Genomic DNA, 18,308 nt, shown 5'->3' with positions numbered 1-18,308 from the left:
TATATTTCTAATATTTTGTAGGAAACATTACAATATATTGTTGCAACAATGTTTAGACAAAAGATATATAGTTTGATAGTAATAGTACAATTACAAGCAACTACAAGTAATGGTACAATCAATTTCTGAAAAAATCGATTTTGCATTGAATTATATGAAAGTTATAACAATTTTAAAAAATGGAATTGTATAACTTTTTTTAAATAACATAAACTCTGTAATTGTAAAAGATTACTAAATGATTATTAAATGAGAGTATTAAAGTCATCAAAAGAATCAATGATTAATCCTTAATAGTTAAAAAATTTTACCTAGAGCCAACTGTTTTTAATCTCGTCGGTGAAAATATTAAAGTCAAAACTGTTCCCAAATAACTTGAATAATCGGACAACTTCCATATCACGTTGGAAACTACCAGTTCTCGTCCGATCACTGAAGTCAAGCAACGTTGAGCACGGTTAGTACTTGGATGGGTGACCGCTTGGGAACACTGTGTGATGTTGTCCCTTATTTTTTTTTTATTTTTTACCAAGCTAAAAGAAGATCATATGTTGAGATAATTAATTCATAATATTTCAACATATTGTCTTCTTTTAGTTATTTTGAAAAATGGAATTATACAACTTTTTTTATATAACATGATCTCTGTAATTGTTAAAGATTATTAAATGAGAGTATTAAAGTCATCAAAAGAATCAATGATTAATCCTTAATAGTTAAAAAATTTTACCTAGAGCCGACTGTTTTTAATCTCGTCGGTGAAAATATTAAAGTCAAAACTGTTTCCAAATAACTAGGGTAATCGGATAACTTCCATATCACGTTGGAAACTACCAGTTCTCGTCCGATCACTGAAGTCAAGCAACGTTGAGCACGGTTAGTACTTGGTATTTTTTTATTTTTTATTTTCTGTTAAGCTAAAAAAAGACCATATGTTCAGATATTATGAATTAATTATCTTAACATATGGTTTTCTTTGGTAAAAAATAAAAAATTAAGGGACAACATCACACGGTGTTCCCAAGCGGTCACCCATCCAAGTACTAACCGTGCTCAACGTTGCTTGACTTCAGTGATCGGACGAGAACTGGTAGTTTCCAACGTGATGTGGAAGTTGTCCGATTATCCAAGTTATTTGGGAACAGTTTTGACTTTAATATTTTCACCGATGAGATTAAAAACAGTCGGCCCTAGGTAAAATTTTTTAACTATTAAGGATTAATCATTGATTCTTTTGATGACTTTAATACTCTCATTTAATAATCTTTTACAATTACAGAAGTCATGTTATATAAAAAAAGTTGTATAATTCCATTTTTCAAAATAGCTAAAAGAAGACAATATATTGAAATATTATGAATTAATTATCTTAATATATGGTCTTCTTTTAGCTTGGTAAAAAATAAAAAAAAAATAAGGGACAACATCACACAGTGTTCCCAAGCGGTCACCCATCCAAGTACTAACCGTGCTCAACGTTGCTTGACTTCAGTGATCGGACGAGAACTGGTAGTTTTCAACGTGATTTGGAAGTTGTCCGATTGCTTGAATTATTTGGGAACAGTTTGATTTGACTTTAGTATTTATTTTCATCAATGAGATATTATTAAAAACAGTCGGGCAAACATTTTTTAACTATTAAACATGGGCAACATTTTTTAACTATTAAGGATTAATCATTGATTCTTTTGATGACTTTAATGCTCTCATTTAATAATCTTTTACAATTACAGAGGTCATGTTATATAAAAAAAAATTGTATAATTCCATTTTTCAAAATAGCTAAAAGAAGACAATATGTTGAAATATTATGAATTAATTATCTCAACATATGGTCTTCTTTTAGCTTGGTAAAAAATAAAAAAAAATTAAGGGACAACATCACACTGTGTTCCCAAGCGGTCACCCATCCAAGTACTAACCGTGCTCAACGTTGCTTGACTTCAGTGATCGGACGAGAACTGGTAGTTTTCAACGTGATTTGGAAGTTGTCCGATTGCTCAGATTATTTGGGAACAGTTTTATTTGACTTTAGTATTTATTTTCACCGACGATATTGTTAACAACAGTCGGCCTTGGGCAAATTTTTGTGACTATTAATGGATCCCCTCAGGAATAAATGAAGAACGATGATATTACCGACAATTAATTGACGATTATTAACTTAAATATTTCGGTAAATTATTGTTAAATTTGTGATTTTTATTACATAAATGCTATATAAATAATATAAGTATGCATACTTTTAATCCTATATCTTATATATTACCGACCAATTTTTTCTCTGGTGCTATTATCTCTATTAATAATCAAACTCGAACGATAACATTAAAATCATAATTATTATCACTATTTTTCCTTATAGTCCCTTTTCTTTTTTGCTCTCTTCTTTCTTTTTTTATTCAGCTTTCTTTTTAGACATTGTCCCGGAATCCGGTCAGATGTCTATTCTGTTAGTGGATCACAGAATATTGAAAATACATTCTTGTTTATAAAATATGAATAAATAAAGTTTAAACTTTAAAGATAATGAAAATATTTGTCTATATATATATATATATATATATATATATATATATATATATATATATATATCTATGTATCCCACTGAAAAAGAAACACGAAACAATACATTTAATAATAAGGATTTTTGCTAAATGTTGTAACTTTTATGCAAGAAAGAAAGAGAAAAGAAAGCCGCTTTAAATAAACTCTATTCACATCTTTATTATACTGACATGTTTTTTAGTATATTATACATAATTAAAATTCTTACTGTGATGTAGGCCATTACTGTGAAGTAATTACGCAGATACATTATATAAGCGACCATATGTTGATGATTATATTATAAGAAATTCTCTTTAAGGTTTAAGCACAAAGTGTACTAATTTTGTACATGGGACTACATTCGTGCCGCGTTTCAAGCTAAAATTTATAAATATATAAAGCTATCTTTTTTTGTATATGTGTACACGTGCGTTCGCTTGCTTAAAGCTATAGTAATCTAGCGTTTGTACATCTCTAGCATGTTACTTCTAATCTAATCGTATTATATTTACGTAATAATTATAGGCAGTAAATTGATAGAACACTTGTTTCTTAACGACGCACAGAATTATTAATTATAAATTTCTACCTATTAATTTTTAATGAACATTGGAGATTAATTAACATTGATAGAATATTTATTGAGATTATTTCAATATATAAATTCTTGATTATCGGGAAAGATAAAACATCAAATCTTAGGTCGATATTCATAATCTGATCTTATACAAGGTAACTCGTTTAACATGATCATCATTTATATCTTTGTGTAAATGTTCTATTTGTGTAAAGCTGCCTCCAGATGATATGGCCAACTTTGCACACATTCGCTAAATATTGACTATATTCAATATGGATAATTATGTCATGTATATGTATGATATTTGCTAATATTGGCATATGTTGGCCATATTGTCTGGAGATTTCCATATTTATTGTCTTTATTGTCTTTAGAGTTATTGTCTTTAGACAATTATATTTTGTAATTTGTATTCCAGCGAACATATGAAAATATTTTATATTTTTGTATTCCATAGGAACATATAAAAGTATTTTATATTTTGTAATTCAAATACTAAGATTGACAATCAATTTTATTATTTGAATTACAAAAAAAATTTCTAATTCTTAGATTTTAAATACATAATATTTTCATATTCTCCAATGAAATACAAAAAAGTTTGGCCATCACTTCAGCATAAGATTATCTTCTTAAGATTATCCATGATCAGATTTGAGATGATTTTGAATATTAGGTCGAATACTATGAATATCGTCTCTAAGTATGATTGGATATTGGCAGTGTGAAAATAATGAAAATATCATAAGATAGCAATCGTAAAGAATCGTTTGTAACATAATATATTTATCTGGCAGTTAAATAATGCATTCCGCACGCAATTGAACACAAAAGGTCAAGGCGCTCCACTTCAATCGTTGTTTTATTAAAAATTTTAAACTTGTTTGAGAAAAGGGCGTTCTCTTTTGCTGATTTCTGGTTTTTACAACCAGTAACACAAGGGCGTAGTTAACGATATAGTTCTCTGAAAGGAATCGTATATTTTAAAAAATTAAAGTTATATTTTAAAAGTACATTACATTCACTAAAATAAATTTACATAGTTATGGCATCATTAACAAATATTATTAATTATAACTTTTCATTATGCTTTCTCACATGCTTTTTACGAAATGTTTACAAATGTAAAAATAATGTCGTTCGATAGATTGGCCAATCTAAATCGAATGCAAATCCAATTAAAAATATGTGATCAATTTCGAAAGTGAAGCTTTGAGAAACACATATTTATTTTAAAGCATCTTTGGCACATTCAAAAATTTGGAGGTTACTACCTAAAACTTTAGCAGAAAATCTCATAAGAAGATCACTTCGTGAGAGGCTGTTTGAAAAAAGGAAGAGACGAGAATGTAAGGCCTTAAGAGAAGAGGCAAGAAAATTAGAATTTCCTTCGAGAAGATGAGGAGATGCCCTGAGCGTGTTCCTCCGGAAGATTAGCTACCTTTTAGAAAGAAAATGAAGAAGGGTCCTGTTCAGAAGGAAAGAGAAGCCCTAATTAGAAAGGAATAGGCTCCAGGAAGACCAGTGCTTCAGTAAACTGTGGCAACAGTGCAGGGAAGCAGGAAGCTAGTAGAGTTGAGGATTCCTTTAGAGAAGAGCCAACGTTGTCCTTGTGGAAGGGACTATACCTATCATCGGGACGACAATCTACAAGAAGGAGGGCAGTGTAACGTTTGTACCGTGACATCGAAGAGCGCGTTGCTGGGAAGTGTTGATTTCAACAAGATCAGATTTAAGGCTGAGCCGTCGTCACGTTCGGATGTGCTTTGCTCGTTTTTTTTACTTTTGTACACTGTGTTTTATTTCTGAATAAAGAGTCCTGTTCTTTTATAACGAATGTTTCTTTATTATTTCTGTGGCCCGGAGGTGCGGGTATGTTTACGCGAGTGCCTTGTCGTGAAATGGTCACGAGTGCAACAATGTATTTAATTTTTAATATATTTCTTTCAAAGAACTGATAACTACGCTCTTGTGTTACTGACTGTATGTGTCATCCTGTATTCACATTCCTCTCTTACGTACGTTGCTGCTTTTAATACTTTGTCGTAGCTTGAGATAATTACGCAAAATTGACTAAGAGAAAGCGTTACACAGTGTCGGGCAGTGATTTTCTCACACAATCCGATTATTTTGGATCCTTTTTCCGACGATCTTATTCCGTGACTATGAGACGAATCATGAAAGTTAGCGGTTTCTCCCATTCTGTTCTCGTTGCTGTTGTGTTTTCAGGACGACCGTGGATAACTAAACGAAAGTCGCCAGGATTTTTCAGCCGGTGCCGGAAGTGTAGGGCGGAAACACCGCGTTCCTTGACGATCTCGAAGTGCCCGTTGTTGTTGCCTCGCACAATAGTATAATCTACGTCTTCGTCCTGTAGAATAATAATCGTCGATTATTTTTGATCGAAAAGCTCACAATTACAACTAAAATGGTTTCAAATAGCTTCGTAACAAAATCTCAAATTACATCCCCGGCAAATCTTTTTCTTAGAGTTCTTCTATATAATTTTTCGAAATTTCTACATAAATTTCTGAATTTTTCAGAACCTTCATATAATTTTATAGAAAATAATTTTTTAGAAAATTTCTCGGTTTTTTTTACAAATTAAAATACTTTTGAGGAATGTCAAAAGAATCTACATTTTTTAAAAAAATTTTTATATATGTTCTGATATATTCTAAGGATTTCTCGTATAATTTCTAAAAAAAAACTTATAAAATCTGAAGAAATTTAAGATATTTTTCGTAATTTCTATAAAAATATGAAAATTTTTTAAAATATATTAAAAATTTCTTTTTACCGAGCATCTTTTAAGATGAAATTCATCTTAAAATCGATTGAAATTACGCAAAAATTACCTCTATGGCAGATTGCAGTTTGATAATCCGCATACGATGTCTTGTCTGACGCAGATTTATCTTGAGTACGTGCTCCGTTCCATGATGATGCCTCTTCGACCTGGCGTTACGATGTTTCTTCTTTATCTTACCTCCATTCGTCCTGATTCTTCCGTCTATCAATTTATTCCTAGCGCCTCTTCTATACCGTTCTTTTCCATTTACCTAATTTGAAAATCCGTGTTACCGCATTACTACAACAGAAAAGAAGCAGGAAATGCATACCTTGCATGAGAAACAGCCTTCCGTAGAAATCGTCTTATCATCAGCCGGCGGTATATGATAAGGATCAGGATTGATTTGGAAAGTCGGCACGTTACCGATATCCTCATCGTAGCGTCCTTGATGCGATGGATTAATCGTAGACAGGCAGTGACCCTGCAGTAAATTTTCCAAAAAATAAATAATCCCACATCTTGTTAAATATTTTTAAAATATGTAATTTTGGAGTTTTTCGTTATCATATGTGGATGATACGAGTAAAGAACGAACCTGTCCTATTCGCTGATATCCAGTCGGACAGCCACAAATAAATCCATGAATTCCGTTGGGAGTACAACCGAAAGCACATGGACTTCCAAGACATCCAGCGCTTACCTTTGGAAACAAATGTAAAAAATATTTTTTTCTTACATTTTGATTGGTTTAAGTCAAAGGAAAGCTAACAAAGAAAATTGAAAAAATAGTTTCGAAAATATATAGAATTCGAACAAAAAGTACAAGTTTCCTTTACTTGCACACAATACTTTACTTGCACACAAATTGCCAAATTGTTGTCAAACTGATATCCATCCGGGCAGCCGCATTTGTAACTGCCAATGGTGTTAATACAAGTATTGTCTCCGCATGGTGAAGCATTGCATTCATTCTCATCTATACACTGGTTATGATAAATATGTTGGACGAAGCCATCCGGGCACCCACAGCGGTAAGTTCCCATAAGATTCTAAAAAGAAAAATTACATACTGTGAAGAAGGTACACAAAAGTTTTAAGAAGTTGTAAGAATAAAGGAAAAAAATAACAGTCGGAAACCCTAGATTAGAGACACTCAAATATATACCTGGCAACCGTGTTCACAATTAGCATCGTCAGCACATTCATTATAATCCGTGCAGAATCGCCCAGTATGATCCAGTTTAAAACCTCTTGGGCAAATACATTGGAAACTTCCCAAGGTATTAATACATTTTCCGGGTTTCGGGCAAACGCCTGGTTGATCGCATTCGTTTATATCTAGAAGAAAATTATATTATAAAAAATATATATTTTAAAATATATATTTTAAAATATATATTTTAAAATATATATTAGGTGCGCAACTAAGTTCCCGCTGTTTGTCAACAGATGGCTCCAGCAGTAAGTGAACAGTTTTATCGTGATGGTATACGAGCTCTGCCAGAAAGATGGGAAAAAGTAGTAGATAGCGATGGGCAATACTTTCAATGATTCATTTGTAACCATTTTTTCACAATAAAGTTGCATTTTCATCAAAATAACAGCGAGAACTTAGTTGCGCATCTAATATATATATATATATTTTTTATATTAATGTTTGTATATAATAAAGTAAAAAATTAACCATGACACGCATCTCCTTGTTGAATGTAACCCTCCTGACAGTCGCAAGTATAGCTTCCCGGTGTGTTTATACAATTTTGCTGACACAGATGATTTCCGGTTGTACATTCATCCAAATCTCTGCAGCTGATACCGTCGGGATTCAGGATGAAACCCGATGGGCATGAACAGATGAAGCTGCCCTCGGTATTTTGACAATTGTATTTGCACGGTTTTGGAGTTAATTCGCACTCATTAATGTCTACGATTTTAATATGTTCATCATTACAAGCGTAATTACTTGTTAAGCTTAAACAACTGGAGAAACTTACCAATACATTGAATGCCAGACTTATCGGCCTTGTATCCTTTATTACAGATGCATCTGTAGGAGCCGAGTGTGTTGATGCAAAGGCCATTCCTACAGAGATCGGGTATAGTTTTACATTCATCGATATCTGAAAATATACATTGATTCTCAGAGCGAAAAGTAGAGTTTTAACTTAAACTCTTATCTTAATCATTATTGATTAAATATTGAATTGTAGATACATAGTTAGAAAATTTGTATTAAATTTAACACAATTTTACGTACTTCAAATTTTTTATTTAAATTTTGTATTAATATGATACAAGATGAATATGGTAAAAAATAAGTTATGTAAAAATTAAATAATGTCATATTTTAATACAATTTGAAAAATAAATTATGGAGGAATATTTCTTCAATAAAATTAACATTTACGAATAATTGAGTTGGAATAAAAATTTGTATCGCTATTTCATTTGTATAATGTTTTAAAAAAAATGTGACAATTATATACTATTCAATACCAGAGTAAAGAGCATTAACGACTTCTCGCTTATAAAAAGCGATCGCAAGGGACTATTCCAACCAATTAGGTCATTTGTAAAAAGAAAATGATGAGTATATGGACAACGCTGAGGAAATATTGAGATTCTTACTCATTTTCCTGGTGCTCACACTATCTCAACTAGTGAGGAAGTTAGTGAGGAGAGAGGAGCGTATGATATTATTGCGTACCTTGTCCGTCCACGGAGAATCCTTTGTCCAGACAGAGTTCGTTATAATTGTCGGAGTCTCTAGATGGACAAATCTCGCAATGCGGCCCCCAGGCTGCTCCCATGGTGCAGCAACAATCCGCCTTTGTAACCGTGCGCAGTTCCGAGGTTCTGGCGGTGCACCTGCCGCCGATTGTTTGCAGGAAGCAATAGCCGACTCTTCGGTCTGATCATATGGAAGTACGAGCATATTTCTATCTTCAGCATTTTGATATTGCGTGATATTTAATATTTTTATTTATTATCTAATATGATATCTTTTTTGCGCTTCATACCGATACATGACTTTCCATCCGTGCTTTGTTCAAAACCATCGTAGCAAAGGCATTGGTAGCTCCCTTCCAAATTAACGCAACGACCGTGCTGACAAAGGCCAGAGTTAGTGGCGCATTCATTGACATCCTTACATTCGTCCGCCATTCCTATCTTCTGATAGCCAGGCGGACAGATGCACATGAAGGTGCCGATCAGATTCTTGCACTGGAATCTACAGTCGTTCGCTGGCGTTGCACATTCGTCGACGTCTAGAAACAAGAATTTATATTAATTTTTTTCTTTGTAATGTAAGGGCGAGCCATGTATTATGTAATTTAGATTTATTGCTACTAGGCACAAATATTCTCTTTTTTCAACAAGGAAATGTAACACGCAATTTTACAGATATGAAGTACATTACATATATACACAGTGCGACAAATATGTTCCCGGGCACGAATCACATCTCAGCAACCAGTGGCGACATCTGTGCGTTCAAACATGCATTTTAAAGGTTGAACATTTTGCTATCATCTGTCAAAGTTTCATTCATTTTGGTTGATATATAACGAAGATATGAGTTCATGTTAAACAAGATTTTGGTCGAGGTAGAAATTTTAATATGGAACAAAGAGTAGTGATTAAATTTAACGCAAAACTTGGTAAAAGTGCATCAGAAACATTCCGATCGATGCAACAAGTTTACGGCAGTCAATGTCTAAGTCGTACAGCTGTTTTTGAGTGGCATAAGCGTTTTTTGGAAGGCAGAGAGACCCTTGACAAAAAATCAGGACGGCCAATTTTGATTCGAACACCCGAAATGATCGAAAAAGTACACAGTGCGACAAATATGTGTATGGTTCGAATCGTTTCTCTACTGATATTTAAAGCCTCCATCATTTTTAGTGATGCATTGCGATCGTTTGCAACAAAATCACGTACTTTTTCGATCATTTCGGGTGTTCGAACTAAAATTGGCCGTCCTGATTTTTTGTCAAGGGTCTCTCTTCCAAAAAACGCTTATGCCACTCAAAAACAACTGTACGACCTAGACATTGACTGCCGTAAACTTCTTGCATCGATCGGAATGTTTTTGATGCACTTTTACCAAATTTTGCGTTAAATTTAATCACTGCTCTTTGTTCCATATTAAAATTTCTACCTCGACCAAAATCTTGTTTAACATGAACTGTCATATCTTCGTTATATGTCAACCAAAATGAATGAAACTTTGACAGATGATAGCAAAATGTTCAACTTTTAAAATGCATGTTTGAACGCACAGATGTCGTCACTGGTTGCTGAGATGTGGTTCGTGTCCAAGAACATATTTGTCGCACTGTGTACGTCAGTAATTTTCTACTAATATGAATAACAATTATATAACAATTACATAAATATAATGTGCAACGTTAAATGTTAAATAGTATAATTGTTAAATAGTAACCCGAATATTATATAATAGTTATACATATAATAATTATAGTAATACATTTTAACACATAATTTCCAGAAATATTAGGTCCTTGAATTAATTTATATGTAGAATTAAATGAAATTATATTGTCAGAATATATTTTATTTGCTTCAATTAATATCCTTCATAGCAAAACGCACACAGTAATATCATAAAGGCGTGCGATTGTATGTTTTATCATTTTAGATGTGATATCATGTAAAATCACGATAATGTGCAAATGTCGCTATAGATGTGATATCGCTATGATATAGTATAGCTATGATATTATATAACTATGATAAACATTATTTCACTGCTATGATATATATATAGATCAAAATAATAATGATGTCACTTTTGATAATCTCACAGAGACATCAATTTATGTCTATAATAATCTATATTATGAGTCCATTACGATGTGAATATTACTTCTTTTTTCTATGGGGGATTAATAAGAATTTAAATTAATTTAAAAATTAAAATCGGTTTTGAAATGTAAAGAATTTAATCAAACGACAAGAATGATGTTTTCTAATTACCTACGCAATGACGGCCGTCCGGTGCCAAAGTATATCCATATGGACAGATGCATCGGAAGGAGCCTGGTGCATTGTGGCATCGGAAAGCGCACTGATTACCCAGCTCTAGGCACTCGTTCACATCTTCACACACCTGATGAGCCCCAGGCGCGTATCCGTCATTACAAGAGCACTCAAAACCGCCGTCGATATTACGGCAAGTGCCATTACCGCAGATATTCTGCACGGTCAGACACTCGTTGTTGTCTACACATCGTCTCCCAGTTTCGTCCAGTATATATCCGGTCGGGCACTCGCATCGAAATGAGCCATCCGTGTTGATACATTCGCCACCGGGACAGACATTTGTCATAAATAGGCATTCATTCAGATCGATACCGGTATCATCTCGCCCTGCTCCTTCTGGACACATCTTTTTGAACTCCTCTAAATGAACATAATTGTGTATGATTATTTTATCATTCAAATTACATGATTACGTAATTAACACGAACTTAAATTATTAATTAATAATAACGTATCTCTTTCTTTTATTCTTTTAGAATGTTTCAGATATTCGAAAATTATATATTATCTAACAAACATATTTATACTAAAATCCTTTTAATTAATTATTCTAATAACTTATAACCCGGCATCGCCGTTCACACGTCTCGCCGCACCGTGCCAAACAATGGCGCGCTTCCCCTCTTACTTCTCTAACGCGCTGTCGGCAGCTAATATTTGATAAACTCAGGTCAGGCTATATCTTGAATGATTTTTTTAAAATAAAACATGTCTTTTTTAAATAAAAAACATGTTTTAATAAAAATGAATTAAAAAACTCCGATTATTTGAACATCTTAAATAAGGTAATTCATCGAGGTCGGATAATCGAGGTTTTACTCTAATTATTTAGCGAGCAATATGGCAGTGCCGCTAGACATACAGTAGGGTCCTATTTTTCGTAAGTAAAAAATCACACAGAATAAATGAAATAAAAAGCGGCAGCATTATGAAGTTTCTCACACACGTTCTAATGAAACGATGATAAAATAATGCCTTAAAGATACGCCCTTAAAATTGGATAAGAACTCTTCTATTGAATTGGATGAATATAATTACTTGTGCATGATTTTTTTTATCTTTCAAATAGTTATAATGAATTTGACGAGCATCTTAAAAACTATAAATAATTTATTGTGAAAAATAATATCTCAGCCGGGATTTGAACCTAGATTCTTGCATTCCGTGTGAGCATTCTCTTAAATCGACTATCGAGACATTGGCACTGAGTCATCGAAATTCGAAGGATGCTTGCACGAAATACAGGAGATCCAAGTTCGAAGCTCGGTTGAGATAACATTTTTCGCAATAAATTATTTACAATTTTTAAAGAGATGCTGAAAGAAATTATTAATACATTATAAATAGTAGTTTAAAAGTCTCCGATTAAACGTAAGTTCATACTTTATTACTCATAATGTATTTAATAATTTTAATAATTTTAATAATTTATGAAATAGTAATTTCATGAACAGAATTAAAAACCATTGCAATTTCTTAATTTAAAAAAATATCTTTTACCGCTATTTTCAGGCGGACACTGCTCGCAGTAACGGCCCCAAGCTTTGCCCATTGTGCAGCAACAGTGCTTCTTGGTCATCCCACCCTCCCGTGGGAAAGTACATTGGCCCCGTCTATAATTATCGTAGCATTGTTCTTCTCTTACATCGATACATTTCAGCGAATTTGGTCTTTCACTTAGTCGATATCCGACTGGACACTCGCAAATTACTCCACCTTCTGTATTGATGCATTGTCCATTCTCGCAAATGTCTCTCGTCTCTATACACTCGTCTATGTCTATATAAATATAAATCACGTTTAGAAAACGACAATATAATTTATTTAATGTAAATTTTTACGTACCAACGCATTTTCTTCTAGAATGGTCTAGTTCGTATCCTAGCGGACAAGTACATATATAAGATCCCATTAAATTCTGACATTTCCCTGGAGATGGACATAGTCCTGGTATCTGCAAGAAATTAACTTTTGGTATTAACGTACATATCGATTATTTATAAGTCTATAGCCTATTTGAATTAGAATTGTTAATACACAAGTATTAAATCTATTAGCTATTTTCTTTGAAAATTTTCCATCAGGATCTACACGACATACTTCATGACATTCGTCGATATCGCGACAGTGCTGACCATCTTGCGCCAATACGTAACCATCTGCACACTCGCAAACAAAGCTACCAATAGTGTTCCGACATCGGCCATTGCGACACAAAAACGGCATGATTCGACATTCGTTAATGTCTAAAATCAATTTATTAAAAGATTGAAATATTAAAAAAAAATATTTTTGTTTGTAGAACTATAAAGTTCAGTTACTAACCCGCACAGTCGTTATTCGGACTGAGTTTAAATCCTTGATAGCACTGACATTTGTAGGAACCCAAGGTGTTGATGCAAGTGCCGTTGTTGCATATGTTTGGATTGCGTTGACATTCGTCGATATCGACACAATTGTCTCTGTCACGAGTCAATGAGAACCCGGAATGACAGATGCACTGAAAGCCGCCTTGCAGATTGCTGCACGCGCCGTTGCTGCATATGCCCGATCGCTCGTAACATTCATCGATGTCGACACAATCATGTTGGCTGGGTCCAAGTTTGTAACCAGCTGGACATACACATTCGAAATAACCCTGCTGGTTAATACACTGTGCGTTCCCGCTGCAGGGATTCGGTACCTGAAAACAACATTGGCGAGTCCATATTTGAAAAAAAAAACATAGCAGTAGCAGCAATTTTTTTTTGAGTACATTATAAATGGTAGCTATTTTATAAGCTTTTCAGAAACTAAAGTGCTTAACCTATAATACCTCTTGATAAATTTAGTCTTAAAATATTTATATGGGTATAATTATTAATTGCGTCACTTTTCTCTACATCTTCTCTATTTCATAGAGTTCATTAGTATTTCATTAAAAGGAACGAGTAAGGATCTTTCAGTTAAAACATTAAAAGTACCTGCTGACACTCGTTTTCGTCAATACACTGGTGCGAGTCCTGGTCATAAATGTAGCCGCGGTTACATTGACATTCGAAACTACCAGGTGTATTCATGCAATTGCCGTGAGTACACATTGTCGGCATCAAGGCGCACTCGTCGATTTCCTCGGAGTGATTCGTAATTGGATTCATTATTTGACCTGGCACCAGTCCGCACAGAATTTCGTGTTCGCCTGCAGTCAGTGAATGATTATTATTAAATTCATTTAGTATATCCAAATAATGTATACAAATTGATCTCTTAAAAACTTACGGGTTCTTTCACCAGGACACTTCTCACAGAGGCTGCCCCATGCAGCTCCCATAGAACAGCAGCACAACATCTTTGTTTGTGGCTGTACCATAGGATTAAGGCACTGTCCAGAATCATAAGTAAGGTAGCAGGCCTCCTTTCTCATATCAACACATTCCTCTAAAGGAATGCATAACAGTTACATCTGACTTACGTCCTTTTTATTTTATGTACAAACTCGATGTAAATTATGTTAAAATTTAAATTTTTATCTCTATCTAATATATACCATGTATTATTCAATTAATTAAACCTAATGAAATTTAATAAAATAAATATAATTAAGTAGTTTATTTAAGTATACTCACTCCCTCCGGGCATTGCCATATATCCTTCAGGACACTCGCAATGATACTTCCCTTGATCATTGATGCAATATCCTACGCCGCATATTCGAGGATGCAATGCGCATTCGTTTATGTCTACAATAATTTTTGAAAATCATTTAAACATCCTGCTATTTTATAACGTAAAAACATTTGCAAAACTCTGAAAACTTGACAATTTAACATACGATTTAAATACGTATAAAAGATATTAAGATTTAAGATAATTCAAAGTTACAATTAAACTTTTTTAAAAACAGGCCTACAGTTTATATAAATTGAAATGTAGTATTTTTCGAATATTATGTGTTTCCATTACCAATGCAACTAGTCTTCGAATCATCCAGGATAAAGCCTTCATTGCAGGAGCACATGAAACTACCGAATGTGTTGGTGCAGTGCCCATTCTGGCAAATATTCTCATGTTCCTCACATTCATTAATGTCTTCCAGAATAACGGTTACGCGATTCGGTCTGTACCCTGGTCCACTGGGGCATAGTTGGTCATACTCTTTCGTACCGATCTGCGGACATTCTTCGCAATTATTGCCCCAGGCGGTGCCGATGCTGCAGCAACACGTTGCCTTCGTCACTGATGATGACACATCGAAGATGCATTGAGGCCGTCCAGTACCATGCTCATAACCGGTGAAACAAAACGATTCGCGTCTATCTGTGTGACAAACGCAAAATCAAAATAATGAGGTAATGAATTATAGGCATTTGAAGAGTAATAATATAATGTTCGAACGAATAAAAAACCTACCAACACAGGCATTCCCGGCTTCCACCAATTCGTGATGCGGTGGGCATCTGCAGATGTATTTGCCCTGCGTGTTGATGCAGGTGCCGTACTGGCAGGATTGCGGGCTCTCACATTCGTCTACATCGGTACAATTGCCACCGGAACCATCGAGCTTGTAGCCCTCGTTACATTCACAGCGGAACATACCAAAGATGTTCTCGCAGCGACCAAAGACGCAGAGATTGCTGAACATCTCGCACTCGTTGATGTCCACGCAAGCCTGCTCGTTACGCTCGTCCGGGTGCATGAAGCCCATCTCGCACTCGCAGCGATAAGCACCAGGATAATTCAAGCAGTGACCATTTTCACAGAGCGTGCTGTCCTCTGTGCACTCATCGATGTCCTTGCAGTTGTAGCCGTCGCCTCGAAAGCCAGCATCACACACGCACTATAAAATAATTTTAGCGAAATGAGTTAACACTAATAATTGATGTTAACAGATCAATCGATAAAATCATAAGAAATTTCATCGAAATTTCTTTTTTATTATTTTTTTAATACTGAAAAATAAAGTCTTTTGATAGACCAACAAAACTCTAAGATATTAAAATAACTTGATAGTTATGGATATTTACTGCCTTTTTTATTTGCAAACATATACATACTGATACATTTTAGTTTGTAATAATTATGACTGCATTGAGCAATCAAGAATTATTTGATGCATCATTCGACAGATACCTTAAAGGAACCTTCGGTATTGATACAATGTGCATTAGAATCGCAGCCGCCATTATTAGTGGAGCATTCGTTGATGTCCCAACATTCAATTCCATTCCCGGTAAAACCCTCATGACAGGTGCACATATATGATCCTTGGGTGTTCTGGCAGTCAGCAAACTCGCTGCAGGAATAAGCATTCAACCGACATTCATCATCGTCGGTGCACGCTGGTCCTTCCGCCGGTTTCACCGAGTATCCCTCTTCGCAACGACAGTTGAAGGAGCCAATTGTGTTGTAGCATTCGCCGTATCCACATATCTGTGGTTGTGTCACGCATTCGTCGACGTCTGATATAGAATGACGTGTAAATAACAAGATGGATAATGTCAATTATATCTATTTAAAACATTTAAAGTAAATCTCACTCTGAAGAGTAAAATCTTACTCTTAAAGATTAAAAACTGAGTCACTCTTTTCCAAAATTAATTCCATTTTCACACTTCAGAGTGAGATTCCACTCCAAAAAATTTAGAGTAAGTAATTTAGAATAATGTAATAAATAAATAATGATTTACCTATACAGGATATACCGTCTCTTCCGGGCAGCAAACCGTTCGTGCAGTTGCATATGTAGCCGCCAGGTATATTCTGACATTTACCTCCGTTGCAGATGCGAGGATTCTCCTTGCACTCGTCTACGTCCACACAGGTTCGGCCATCCAGGTTCAAAGCGTAGCCAATACTGTCTCGCGAATAATTAACTATTATTATAATATCTTTAGAATTTTAATTATTAGGTGTTGGAATTAATTCGTAGCGTTTTTTAATGAAAGAATGTTATTTATTTCACATGAGCATTAAAAAATACATTAATGAAAGTACTTCCCATCACTTGTAAAACGCTACGAATTAATTCCAACACCTAATAGCTGAATTATATATAGATATATTAGAGAAACTAAATTTAATGTATAGATTGGTAAGTAGGTACTTCATAATCGATATTGAAATACGAAAGTAGTTTAAATATTAATTAGACTTTTTTGTATAAATACAAATGATAGTTGATAGACACGTTTATACTTGTGGATGGCAAGTGGGAGTGTTTGCTCATGCTCTATATAATTGTAGCTTTACAATTGTTTCTATAGTTGCGGGATTCTCATACCATATTCTAAACAAATAGATCTATCAACATTGATTTATATTTAAACAAAAAATGTCTTATTCATGTTTGAACCTCCCTCGTATTTATAAATGATAATTTTAAGGGACTTTAAAATGTTTGTGCATTGAAAAATTAACAATCTTTCACCGGCAGGAACAGGAAAAGCTGCCCGGCGTATTCAGGCAAATGTCTTCACAGCCACCGTTACCAATCGCGCATTCGTTAATGTCTTCGCAATGAGATCTAAGACCCGTCTGTTGATAACCATCGTCGCATATGCACTGGTAGGTGCCCATCATGTTCTCGCAAACGCCGTTCGAGCATATACCGCTAGTTCTCGAGCACTCGTCAATATCCTTACAGGACTGCTTGTCAGGTCCCAACTCGTGTCCTGGAGGACATTGACAATTGAAACTTCCTTCGGTATTGATGCAGATTCCACCGCGACACAATCCTGACGTCTCTTCGCACTCGTCTATGTCTAAAATGTTTGGCAATACATTACGAAATTATCTTTAAATTCAAAGATTCTAAGTTAAGTTAAGTTTTTAAATTAAATTAATTTAACTTAAATCAAATTTTTTATACCATACCCATGCAAATCTTCATGATATCATTACTGCGGTAACCAGGATTGCAGTCACATTGAAAATTACCAGGAGTGTTCCTACAGGTGCCATTACCGCACACCCCACGCATGATCTCGCACTCATCGATATCTGAAAATTTTAAGTTGAGGGAGAGAGAGAGGGAGAAAGAGATTACCTAATTTATTTATCTATATAGAATGTTTTGTTGAATTTCGATGACAGACTATTTTGATCAGAAAAAGTTAATTTCAAATTGGTTAAAAAATTTGTTATTTTAAAAAGATGCGTATATAATTTAAAATATTTTTAAAAATTATTATTGCTTTGTATTATTTAAATATTAATGTTTTTTAAAGAATAGTTTAAGCTAAGAGCAGATTCAGTGCAAAACCTATCAGTAAGAAATAGATTTTTTTATACTTTTAGAGTTCAAGAATCCAAAAAAAGACTATCGTTTAGGATTAAATC

The 18,308-nt window shown here is 34.1% G+C and overlaps 1 protein-coding gene and 4 pseudogenes across 6 annotated transcripts in view; 1 reads left to right on the top strand and 4 right to left on the bottom strand.

The window, feature by feature from the left end:
* The first annotated feature begins 386 nt into the window (after positions 1-386).
* On the top strand, positions 387-506 carry LOC147906824 (5S ribosomal RNA; annotated as a pseudogene).
* Positions 507-999: 493 nt separating this feature from the next.
* LOC147906823 (5S ribosomal RNA) lies at positions 1,000-1,119 on the bottom strand (annotated as a pseudogene).
* A 299-nt stretch (positions 1,120-1,418) lies between these two features.
* LOC147906822 (5S ribosomal RNA) lies at positions 1,419-1,538 on the bottom strand (annotated as a pseudogene).
* A 335-nt stretch (positions 1,539-1,873) lies between these two features.
* Positions 1,874-1,993, bottom strand: LOC147906821 (5S ribosomal RNA; annotated as a pseudogene).
* A 703-nt stretch (positions 1,994-2,696) lies between these two features.
* The window catches only part of LOC105152065 (fibrillin-1), a 37,951-nt gene continuing 22,339 nt past the window's right edge, over positions 2,697-18,308 (bottom strand). For all 6 annotated transcript variants that reach the window (XM_087414963.1, XM_087414965.1, XM_011066112.2 and 3 more), the window contains 24 exons: positions 17,844-17,969; positions 17,398-17,731; positions 16,658-16,824; positions 16,101-16,429; positions 15,381-15,807; positions 14,934-15,287; positions 14,597-14,710; positions 14,250-14,408; positions 13,955-14,169; positions 13,317-13,674; positions 13,092-13,237; positions 12,837-12,945; positions 12,492-12,770; positions 10,926-11,351; positions 8,945-9,193; positions 8,632-8,835; positions 7,919-8,044; positions 7,609-7,848; positions 7,090-7,262; positions 6,779-6,973; positions 6,520-6,624; positions 6,253-6,405; positions 5,989-6,192; positions 2,697-5,501 (listed from right to left, as the gene is read on the bottom strand). In XM_087414963.1, the coding sequence (XP_087271089.1) occupies positions 5,283-5,501; positions 5,989-6,192; positions 6,253-6,405; positions 6,520-6,624; positions 6,779-6,973; positions 7,090-7,262; positions 7,609-7,848; positions 7,919-8,044; positions 8,632-8,835; positions 8,945-9,193; positions 10,926-11,351; positions 12,492-12,770; positions 12,837-12,945; positions 13,092-13,237; positions 13,317-13,674; positions 13,955-14,169; positions 14,250-14,408; positions 14,597-14,710; positions 14,934-15,287; positions 15,381-15,807; positions 16,101-16,429; positions 16,658-16,824; positions 17,398-17,731; positions 17,844-17,969 (5,411 nt within the window). In that variant the 3' untranslated portion in view covers positions 2,697-5,282. The remainder of the gene's footprint in view (positions 5,502-5,988; positions 6,193-6,252; positions 6,406-6,519; positions 6,625-6,778; positions 6,974-7,089; positions 7,263-7,608; positions 7,849-7,918; positions 8,045-8,631; positions 8,836-8,944; positions 9,194-10,925; positions 11,352-12,491; positions 12,771-12,836; positions 12,946-13,091; positions 13,238-13,316; positions 13,675-13,954; positions 14,170-14,249; positions 14,409-14,596; positions 14,711-14,933; positions 15,288-15,380; positions 15,808-16,100; positions 16,430-16,657; positions 16,825-17,397; positions 17,732-17,843; positions 17,970-18,308) is intronic.

Source organism: Acromyrmex echinatior, chromosome 17 (genome assembly GCF_024713525.1).
Source record: "Acromyrmex echinatior isolate Ae372 chromosome 17, ASM2471352v2, whole genome shotgun sequence".
In the NCBI taxonomy this organism is placed as follows: domain Eukaryota; kingdom Metazoa; phylum Arthropoda; class Insecta; order Hymenoptera; family Formicidae; genus Acromyrmex; species Acromyrmex echinatior.
This window is presented reverse-complemented; position numbering and strand designations above follow the sequence as displayed.